This window comes from Eurypyga helias, unplaced genomic scaffold (assembly GCF_000690775.1).
Source record: "Eurypyga helias isolate BGI_N326 unplaced genomic scaffold, ASM69077v1 scaffold8596, whole genome shotgun sequence".
In the NCBI taxonomy this organism is placed as follows: Eukaryota; Metazoa; Chordata; class Aves; order Eurypygiformes; family Eurypygidae; genus Eurypyga; species Eurypyga helias.
In genome coordinates, this window is record NW_010254602.1 from 21,930 (window position 1) to 34,018 (window position 12,089).

The 12,089-nt window shown below is 34.4% G+C and overlaps 1 protein-coding gene across 1 annotated transcript in view; it reads right to left on the bottom strand.

Moving 5' to 3' along the window:
* LOC104510710 (RNA binding protein fox-1 homolog 1) overlaps positions 1-9,792 on the bottom strand; it is a gene marked incomplete at both ends in the record, with an annotated part of 15,757 nt that extends 5,965 nt beyond the window's left edge. The window contains 3 exons of the mRNA XM_010153045.1: positions 1,288-1,380; positions 6,846-6,899; positions 9,649-9,792. Coding sequence (XP_010151347.1) covers positions 1,288-1,380; positions 6,846-6,899; positions 9,649-9,792 — 291 coding nt within the window. The remainder of the gene's footprint in view (positions 1-1,287; positions 1,381-6,845; positions 6,900-9,648) is intronic.
* Between the last annotated feature and the right edge of the window lie 2,297 nt (positions 9,793-12,089).

The window sequence follows — 12,089 nt, forward strand, 5'->3', positions numbered from 1 at the left end:
GGTACAAGGAAACAAAGAAAATGTCAAAAAAAGGGACAAACGAATTTTAGCAGTGTGCAACATAACCCTTTAGAAGAGAAGTACCATTGGAAAAGCAACATCTAGCATTCAACACTTGGAACAAGAGCCTTTTTCATTGCAAGAATTAACAAAATCATTCAAGCTTTAAAATCACAGCTAACAAAAGGATAAAAAGAGGGTGCATTATTTAACACAATATGGAGTTAACAATCTGAGTAAGATGTGCACGAAGTCATATCCTCAATCCAATCAGTGCCTCCCAGGCTTGCTTAAAACGTACACTCAATTACAGGCGTACCAATATAGAAAAAAATGTAGCATCAAGAAAACTTAATACAACAAGTCAAAAAAATTCACGTGGTATATCAGCGCTAAATACGTGAAACGGCAGATGGACTTCTCCACTTACCATTCAGCACCATCGCCAGCATGGGTATGTATACAGTTACCATGGTTACTGAGAGTTTGGTGAGGGCCCTAAGCGCTACCGTCGAAGGGGGAAAATGAAAAGGCAAAATATGCAACATCTTACTCAAAAGACGACAGCATTTTCAATTGGTATTTTTTTTTAATTCTAACAAATACGACTGAGGCAGTATTGAAGGGGATCCAGTGGTACTAAACGCATTTGAGATGTTTTTTTAATAGATATGAATGGCTTAGGCCATCCGGCCAAAGTAGCCTGCTTGGGTTCATTAAAAGTTAAATGGTAAAATTGGTCAGTCTCTAGTCTGGCTTTGTTTCTTTTTCTTGTACATCTTTTGGACGCTTCTTTCCCAATCTGAATTTTTTGAAAGCCACTGTGGATCCCACATCAACCCTGCAGCAAAAAAAAAAAAAAACCAAAACGAAACAACAAAAAAAACCACCTTTTGTTTGTTTTTGTTTTGTCTGTCACACTTTTTTTTTTGTTGTTGTTCTCAATTATTTTTCTTTTTTTTGTTGGCTGGTTTTTGGAATCTACTGCACCCATTGATTTACAAAACATCCAAAATAATAACTTCAAAATATTAAAACTTTCTGTTTTTTTCAATTCTGTCATCCACCTTTCAGCAATAATGATAATAATAATAATTACAAAAGAAATAATAATAAAAAACCCAAGTAAGGCCAGATTCTCTCTCTTTATATATAAATATATATATAAACAATGGGAAGGGGTAAGGGGAGCACACAGAAGACACCAATGATGCATCTGAAACAACAAATGAGAGTGAAGCAGACATTTATAAAAAAGATGAAAAGGAAAATATTTTGAACATGCACCTCGATTTTACGGCCCTCTACCACGGTGCCGTGTAATTTCTCCCTCGCCCTGTCCGCATCAGCACTATTTTCGAAAGTTACGAAACCAAATCCCTGCATGCAGGAGGGAGAAGGGGGGAAAACAACATGCACATTATTATTTCAGTCAATGACCACTTGTTTGCTTATGTTCTCTCTCTTTAATTTAATATTTTCTTGTCCTTGCTTCATTTCTGTAACATGCAAATTAGAAAAATTATAATCGTATTGAGATGTGCAATAAATAAGCGACAAATGTGAACAAATTTTTTCTGTCATCAGTTAGATAATACCCTCTGAGAAATTCAAAGAATGATACCAAAAATACCTTTCTACATGTCACTACAGAGGAAAATAAATCTAACAATAAGAAAATAAAATTAAAATAAAATACAGTGTCTTCACATAGAAAAAAATGAACTAATGAGAAAAGAAAATGAACCACATTTTACTGACATGCAGATATCAAAACAAAAGAAAAAACATGTGCACAAAATTCAACACTGAATGTCAATATACTCTAAATCATTGCCTACTTAATCATGCTGTTGTGATCATAAGAAACATTGTTCCCATGCAACACTAGGGTAACTTAAACTTTTGTCAAACTATACAGCCTTTACTTATTTTTTTATAAAAGAAAAAAAAAAAAGAAAACCACCAACAAATCAAAAGTACTTTTAGAACAAAGTATAAACTTTCTTGTATTAACAGATCAAATAAAATCACATGATGTGAATTGAAAAAGAAACTCTGATAAAGGAATAAAAATGCAAACGTTTTGAATAAGTTTAACTGCTTCATTTACTATTTATGTTTATTACTTTCCACATATAGATCATGCAACTGGTAAAACTCCAGAATCCCGTGTTAGTGGGACTCGGCAAACATGAAATTCTGCCTATGACAAATACTTTGCTTTATAGTATTAGACTAAACAAACATTTCCAATCCTACTAAAATTTTTATTGCACTAGATTAAAAACTGGTTATAGTGGCAAATATTTTTGAAAAAAAAAAATCAGACATCACAAAGCATTTTAGAACCATACACCAACCCTTTGAAGTAATTCTTACATTAGTACTCCAATGCCTTTGCATGCTTTCCCAAAGTTATCCGAACAAATAAGCTTCTATATCCTTGGTGTTCTGTCACAAAAAACGTGCAAGTTATACAGGGTTGTTTTGTAAAGAATAGGCATTGCTGCACATATTTGATGTCCTACTACAATCTTTTACTTTACTGTTACTTCCGCTTGAACTATGGGCTTAAAGTTTTCCCCTGTTCTGTTCCTCAGAACATGCGTCATGTCTCCCCGTTCTCCAGCCCGTTGGCTAAGCTTTGAGGTCAGTGGTCACCCACTTACTCTCTGCAGTTCTACCTACTACGGTACACACTGACTGCTTGAAAAATAAAAAAGAAAGAACAAAATGGAACTGAAAATATTTATTTATACATTTTATACAAAGAACAGACCAAATAATAAATTAAGGCAAAACTGACACCAAGCATTGAGAAAAACAAGAGATATGAACTACAAAATGAATTAATTGATAAAAAGAGTTTAGAAACTCTCGGGGATCATTATGAGAGTTATCTGGGCTATTTTACCTACTCAAAGAACACTTTTATTGATGTGAATTTATAACACAGAAAGTGACATTAATATACATTAGCTTAGCAGTTTATGTTCCATTCTCTTCGAAGTAGCCCAAATAGTCTGCTGCTTATTTTTTCTTCTCTTTTAAAGGCACACTGAAGCCTGAGCTCAGAAGTGCCCCGTCAGCAGTTCCACTTCTAGCTGATGCCACTCTCAGAACACCCGATTCCACACATTTTCTCCACTCTACCTTCCACAATTTTAGCACAAAGCCGCAACCTTGCTTGTCACAAGACACTGAGGATGTAACTCTCTTTTCCTTAAAGCACCAAGCGTGTTCAAGAGAAAGTAAATCCCCCTCCTCAGCACTAATCCCTGTGTTTTAGCTGCCAGCATAGGCTTTTCCTACACCTAAACCCATCCTCAATTTTTTTGCTTTATTTCTTCTTCGCTCCCTCCCATCTTGTAAAAGCTCCCTAAAACAAAGCAGCTCATAATTTAAGATGCCATTAAGAAAATTTCACAGCACCATGCAATAGCATAAATACGCCCGGTTCTGTTTGTTCTCCCCTCTCTACAATGCTGAATAACTGCCCCTTCTCAGAAATGCAAACATTTCGAGGGAGTTGTGGAGTCAAAATTTTGAATCAGCCTTCTTAGCTCACAGCACTAGCAGTTAATTTTTTTCAAACAACTGAAGGGAAAGATAAAAACCTAATTACATAAAAAAATTAGAAAAAGATATAAAGTGGAGCCACAAGCCAAGATAAGACAGGAACTTCAAAGATTCTGAAAAGAATACTCATTGTAATCTTTTAATTTCTTATGTTGTACTTATTCTCATAATTAATACTATTTAAATTAAGCTCTTATTATTTATGCAAATCTTTAATTTTACCTAGCTGACACAGAAACTCAATCACAGAACATGGATTCATTCATCTCACATTCAAATATCTACACAAACACATTAACAATAATTTTATATGCAGCTGATTCAACAATTACTTTAGCTTAGAATCCTGTGTATTTTGTTAACTAGTAATGTAAATTTCTGCATTTTTAAAGTCCATCAAATGACTTAATAATAGCCAAATTGGTACCTGAAAAAGTTATGTTTTAATTCAGTAACTGCTCTGGAGCTCTTCTTATTTGAAGAAATATACAATAATATAATATTAGATATGTACTACTACACATATACAAACAGATTTCTGAAAGTATATATAGGTAGTTTATAGCTGTATAGAACTTTAATTTATAGCTATAAAAAAATGGGACTTGTTGATGTTCCTGTATGCGTGCAGCCTTCAGTTGTGCCTGAGACAAAAGCCATTTGCAGCTCCATGGAGAGCTTTGGTGTTAAACCAGCAGAGCAGCGTTAAAACATGCACAGTAATGGAAGCTGTATTGCAAATTGTCCTTCCAAGACGAGTGGTAAACACATAGAAAGGTAAGTTACTGCCAGTTTTTAATGTTACTTTAATCAAGAGCTTCAAGTATTGGGAATGGTAAGACTCATTTATTTAAGACAGGTTCTTAAAAAGATCTACACCAAAACCATACTGAAATTCTTGCAATTCTGATAAAGAGTTTCAAATGTCATCGGTGTTGCCATACAACTCTAGCAAAGTTATCTTGACTGTTATTATGCTGCCAAACAAACAAAAATTTGTAGTATGAGACTTCTATTATTTTAGGGCTTCTTTTATGGCAAAATCATTATTTTATACTTCATGGGGTGCTAGAGCGTTACGGTTTTTTAACTTGCAACTCCATTTTTCTTAACTATTATGGTATAAAATAAGCTTAGTTCTGTTGTTTTTGCAAAACTATTTTTAGACATTAATTCTTGGAATAAAAAGAAAGCAACAAAACCAGAAAATAAAAATAATTCTAGCAATTTTTTATGCCAAACTGCAGCTACAAACAAATTTGAATTTTGATCCTGCAAACTTTTTTACCTGTGCTCAGTTTGAGACCACTTAGTAGTCCTTTCAGTTTCAGTGGGATTTTATGAAAACATAGATAAGCACTGCCAGGAATGGGACTTTAATCTGGTGCATCTTAAATCCTACAGAATGGACATGAAATGATCAGATTAAAACAAATAAACAAATAAAAAGATGTTCCTCTTATTCCCAATCCTGTTTGTTAACTTTTTATTTAACTCAGAGAAGCTAAGGGTACTTCTGCAAATTAAAATACTATGCAGCAATGCCTGAAATAACTCTAAACAACATGAGAAGCAGCATACTTAAGCAATGAGATACACCACAGAACTGCTTTAAGTATCTTCCGCAGCTTACTCAGAGTCAGCCATCACAGCACTGGATAGAAGTATTTAGTAAAAATAGGTCTTAGAGTCTCTAAAACAAAGTGTGTAACTGAGGTAATGAGATTACAAGCCGAAGTAGAGAACCCTCTTTGTGAAATCCTTTCCAGGAGCTTTTTAGAACAAGGCACTGGGATGTTTTCATTACTGCAAGGTCACTAGGAAAAAAACTTGACTCAGAAACACCTCTACCCAGCCCCCAGGTACTTTCAAAAAGCCTTATACTTATGCAGTCTGATGCAGACATGGTGAAGACTCCTACATATGTGAGACTAAACAAATGTGTAAACCACCACCAAAATGTGTGCTCACTTCCACTCCATCTTCAACAGAACCAATCAAAGGTGGGACGTGTGAGGTCTGTTGAAATTTATAATACAGTCGAGTAGAAGCAGGTTCTGGACAATCAGCATCTTTTGCACACACTATTGAACAGCCATAATATAATGATAAAAAAATTTCACCCAGAGTAGGAGACTCTAAGCCACCAAATTCCATTCATTTTCTTTACTGAAAAACCAATAAATGTTCCAAATGGGTTTGGGCTAGCAGGCAAGGGTACTAATTAATGAATATCAGAATAATTTTGGAATATAAACTAGGAATTTTCAGCTATTCTATTTAAAAAATAAAAAAGTGATGGCTTTCAATTTAGACTATGAATACAAACACAGTATGGGAAAAATTAAAATTAAACCAGAATGGCTTTAAGAGAGATTTATGGTATATCTGAATCTTAAAAAATGACTGATTACAGTATGTCTATAACAGGAAAAGAATTCCATCTCTAACAATAAATCTTATATAAGAGTTACAGGAAGACTGAAGCATTGGTGGATAAACATTCTCGTGTGTCTGACATGGAAGGAAAAGGAAAAAGATATCATGCATATGAAATACATAAACCCTTATAATGCAGCTGATTTCATAGGTGAAGCATACTGGGCTACAGTTTTACAGCAGCTAATGATGCTAATGCAGTCATAGACATTCTATCTTGCTTTATTTCTTAAATATTAAATAAATGGAAGTATGCATTTAAGGCAAAGTAATTTTAAGAAAGAAATGTTTGCAATACAGTAAGAACTCTTTTAATCAAATAAATGGTAAAATAGATTGTTTTCAAAGGGTTGGTGTACTGAAGCTTTAACTAAAGAGGAAAACATCTGCACTTAGATAATCTAGAACAATCACATATTTTCTCAGTTAAGTACTAAATAGGATAGTTATTAGGTATCATCATCATCTTTCATTCCAAGAGAGGAAAAAATACCTGTACTAATACAAACCTGCCTACAAATATCTGTAAGTATGGACTCATCTTGTAAAATAAACAAGATAATTACCACTGAAGAATAAAGACAGCAGAAATCAACATTCCCATAAAACAAATGACAGTTTGGAGTAGCTAAAATTACTCCCTTTAAAAGATACAAAACGAGTCCAATGATTTTCATGCCGCTTAGGAAACTGAATGACAGCTCAGAAGATCTTTCACTAGCATGGAATTTCAGACCTTATTTTTTACAGCAGTGCAGTTGTTTCCTTTTACTCATATATTTTAAACAAATTTCAAAAATCCATGCGTGAATTAAACTGCTTACCTTTGAGCCTCGCTCATTAAAAATAATTTCAACATCTAAGATTTTACCAAATTGCTGCAAAGAAATAGAAAAGTTACATGAAAATAAGGTATCTTCAACACTTCCATGATATAGGGTTCAAATGTTTGTTGAAGAAAATGGTGCATCACACTAGAAAGTTAATGAATATAAAATCGAAGATAGACAAGCACCAGAAAGTCACACTGAAGAGAAGCAAGATCCAGATCAACATTACAAGTGAAGTACACTTGTCACTGTCAGTCTACATATGCAGTTGTGGACTCTATGTTTAGTAAAACCACCTGACAAAGGAAATCATCATTAAACTCTGATCACAGTTAACTAAACGTCCCAATTTCTTTTTTTTTTCATTTTGTCTTTGCATATAATAGGTTACCTAGATGATCTTTAAGGTCCCTTGCAATCTAAACCATTCTCTAATTCTACGATTCCTTGTGATTTATCCAGTCCAGCTGCTATCACCATTTTTTGTTTTTGTTGTTGTTGTTGTTGTTGGGGTTTTTTGGGGGTTTTTGGTTTTTTTTTTAATGTAATGCTACTGGTTAATTTGCTTGGTGTGTAATAACAAGCAAGGATTAACAACTGCATGAATACTGTCACCCTCTGGCCATCCTTCCTTCTGAAGAACCTTTGTTTCAGATGACTTTTTGCAGCTGCTTCCCAGGACGGGTAAAGGAGTTTGGTTACTTCTACTGAACGGGAAGAAGACTAAACCAACTGAGAGTTTTGTCACTGGCATCAAGGGCTGAGGGTTTCTTTCCACCCTTACTGAAAAATGATAACCATTAATCCTTAAGCAATACTAGAGTATAATTTGGAAAACTAGAATGGATTCACACTTGATGGGGATTATTCCCTGCTCAAAACTGCACTTTAATTATAATAATAGTAGTAACAGTTATTACTATGGACCTTAAAATAGCACTCAAAATCATCTAGGCATTGTTCACATGCACAAAACTTGGTCACAGTTGCTATCTCAAAGAAAAAGGCTCTCTTGGACTTGCCTTAGTAAGAAAATAAATGTTGGACTCAGGCAGAGTTTAGTTTGTTATAATTATTATTGTCTTTGTGAGATATTTTGTGATGGGACACCGTAATGTACCAGTGGGTCGTTTCTGTCATTTCATGTGTCATTAGTGTGCAGTATGGGTCAGTGTTAACACTGATAAGTGACAAAATATATTAAACAAAAAGGTAGAAATTAGAGGCAGGCAAGTGAAGTGTAATCTGATAACAGTCAAAAAAACTGCAGAAATGAGTCTCTATTCAATATTTTGATATATGATAAAAAATTACAGGCCAGAAAAGACAGTATTCCTTCCCTAGCTTATTAAAATATTTCAACTTGGTTATGAAAATCAACCAACATTTGTTATCCCTTGGCTTATTTTATGTTCTTGTATTCACCATCTAATTAACGTTTTAACTGCAACTTTAGCCTATGAGCAGACATTGACTTAATGTTTAAACGATCCTCCTCTGCCATAAAGATTATCTACTAGCTGTATAACGTTTTTCATGATGCAGTACTACCATATTTCCTATCAGATATTTCAACTCACACATGCAGAAATTTCATTTTTCTATCAATTCAGAAGCCAAAAGTCTACTGCTACCAAGGCATTCTAAATCTAGAAAACTCTAGCTGTTCTCCAGTGTTAGTCATTTGAGACCTAAGACTTAAAAATATTGAAAAGAAGTATAGTTTTTATTCACTTATAAATTGCTACAATCCCTCAAAAAATAAAGGTTCTTTCATTTAATGTACTATCAAATAAAATCCATCTATCTTAAGTGGTTTGTTTAATTTAAATAAATTTGCATATTTCCCCCTAGAGGGTAAATTATTACGCCTGGTGCTATTTTGCTGATGTGCTGTAAGCTGCATTTAGGGGAGGTTACTCGTAGCAAGTCAGATAATGCGTAACAGTCACTCTCATTTCCCAATACATCATTAGGATTCTTTTTCCAGCATCTGTTTCCTTGATTTCATACAAATAAATAGTGAAATCCACAATGTCTTAACTCACATACAAAGAAATTAGAAGTTAAAAATCTGAACTGAACATAAACAATGGAGAGAAATATAGTGCCATGAGGTACTTGATGCTACACTGTATAAGAAACTAAGACAAAAGACAATTAAGTTTTAGTGAGTCAGAAATAATAAAGCAACAGGGCCATGAATATTTAAGAGTAATAAACTGGAAAAGGAAAAGCTGGGTTCTAGTAGCTGATCAAATACTATTTCTAGATTTTATTTAGTGACGTTTCAAAATAACACTAAGAGTTCTTGGAGAAGTGAGAAGACACCAGTTCTGACCTCTTACGGTCATAAGCCTAGAAGTAATGGAACGTGCTGGCAAAGACTTTAGAAGCTTACAGACCTACAGTACCTGTGGGGATGGATGAGGGTTCCTACTCCTGGATTTCCTGCTCATATTCAACCCATGTCTTCTATAGACTTGTGTCGCTTGCTCATGAGTTCAGACATTGACTATTCTACATCTTCTTCTCCAAAATCAATACAAACAGGCATATAAACCCAGATGTGTACAGCAGGAGTTTTAAGCCAATGTAGGTAGCTTTTTTAAAATACAATAAAAACCAGAACATAACATAGAGTACCCTCATCTGTATCACCTACAGTGGAACCGGTAGAATTTGTTTTTTCCAATTGTGACTGGCAAATCAGATACTGCACTCAAGGTTGCCTATAATATAAAATACTTATTGCAACACAAGTATAAAAAAGCATAAATAAAGTATAAGTACTTACACCAAACATTTGTCTAAGATCTGGATCCCGGAATCTGAATGGTATATTTGAGACGTGAAGCCGTTTTGGTTGTGATTTGTTTTCTGTGTTTTCAGAAGATTGTGTCTGTTGCTGGCCATCGGTCTGTGCTGCATCATCTGTCTGCTAAAAGGGTAAAGGAAAACAAAGTAAAGCACACTAAGTATTTCCACCACTCTTATTATAAAGTGGTGGCCTTAAATTCTCAAAAAAAAAAAAAATTACTAGAAAGGAATTAAATCTGTTCAGACAAAGGCACTGAAGAATGGGAAAAGTTTAAATATGTGAAATTCAAAGCCATTTCTATATCTGTCTCAACAGTATATGTTTTCAGTGATGTTTTTAATATGTATTTGGAATAAATTGGAGAATAGGAAGATTATTACTTGTTGATTTTCTTAGCTATTTTCAAATAATGCATAAATATGTCTCCCTATAAGATTCTGAAACCCCTTTAACCTGATCAAGTGTTTGCCAATGGAAGAAACTGAATCTCCAAGTCTGAATAACAGCCTACTTGCAGAGGCAAGCTGTACACTTTCAAATAAGATTAGTACTTTCATTCAGAGGCCACTGGGGCTTCTACACAGGAGGTCATAACACATCACACATCCTAGTTGCCATTTCATAAGCTGTGCTAATGGGCACTAGAGGGTCATTTTGTCTAGATAAATGGTCACCATTACGGAAAAGGCTTTGAGTTGTGAAAGGAAGCAGAAGTATAATCAGTGGTGAAGGTTGCCTGACATAAACGTGTGACCTGAAAACAAAGTTTTACAGATTTTCTTTCTTGCCAAAATAAGATCACATCATGCTACTTCTTATAGGGATAACCTTCCCTAGTTTTAAAATGCTATTTTATAATTGAAGGACATTGTTGTGCATTTCAATTTAACAAACAAACAGAATTATAAACCCCTAGAGAGATTTGGAAAAAAACAGTGTCCTTCATCCTAAAAGTAAAAACAAACAATGCTGGTCTATCAGTATATTATAGAAAATTTTGGGCTCTCTTCTTTAATGGTATCTTGCAGTGCCTAATTATTCACTGCAAGTACAGCATGCATTCACTAGAATATTTTGCACAGGTATATAAAAACAGTATAGTTATTTTCTTTTCCACTGGTACAGGGTATATGGAAAAAACAAAGAGGGAAGTAGATAGCTGAATGAAACTAGAAGGATCATCTTACAACTGTCACTATTTTCTCTGTCCTTCCTCTTCCTTCTGAGCATATGCATCTTGCAAGTATTTTCTCTTGTGTTCAGTGTTATGGTTTAGCTTGTCTTTCTGACTTTTTACAATTTAAAAAAAAAAAAAAATCTCCCATTTCCTGCTAGTATCAAATTTCTTTTGAGAGACAACAGTTTTTAGCAAAATAAAAATTGTTAGATAAAATGAACCTTACCACACAGTTTTAGTACCAATAAGGCTGTTGAGGAAGCAAAAGGACTCAAGCAGAATACATAATTTACACCAGCAATAAGAACACTTTACAAATAAATGGCCTTATCATTCCTGCAGGAGCATCAGTTCATCAGCAGTGACTGCATTTAATGGGATAGGATGATATTCATACACAAATACAAGCTTTTGTGTGAACTAAAGGGTTTTCAAGTGATCCAAACAAGGAACTGGGATAATTCAATTGTAAACCTAAGACTGAGTCAGTGTCACCCACACCTCTTCATCTGCTACCCCCTGAACTGAAAGCAGTGTCCCACAAATTAAACAGTTCACCTTTACAAATTTCTAGTGTTTTAAATACTGCAAACAGCATATAGCTGTTAAGAGACAAAAACATGTTCCATACTAATGTCTTGCTACCTAAAACCAACCGAAAAATTCAGAATTTAGATCTAGGCAACTGTTTCATCTATAAACGTCACAGAGATTACTTTCTACCTTCAGACCTTCTCCTCCTAAAAGGACAGGAATAAGAAGGCAGTTTGGTATGTGAGAGCAGCTGGGGAATGAGGAACTGGAAATTTGAACTGTAACACTCCAGAAGAATTTAAGGTCAATCAGCTTAATCTGAAATGAATTAAAGAATTCTGAAGGTGCTGTTCAGCTCCAGGAACAAAGGGTGCCCCAGGAAGAAATAATATAATCAGCATACTGTATCCATGCAAATTGGAAAAAGTAATTTCTGTTCATTATATTAATATAGACAATGAGAAACAAGGAGTAGGAGGGTTGAACTGTGCATAATTAGCATAAAAAAACATTAGGGGAAAATTCCGTACCAAGAACAGATGCACTGCCAACTAAAAACCAGTGAAGTTTCTGAAAATGATGCTAAAATGAGGGAGCTGCAAATTGTAGGTGAGGTGGGTAAATCCAGGCACAGTTATTTTCTGGGTATTACTTTTTGATTTTACTACTTTTGTTCACAGAAATCTGAAATTTACAGTTTCAGCAA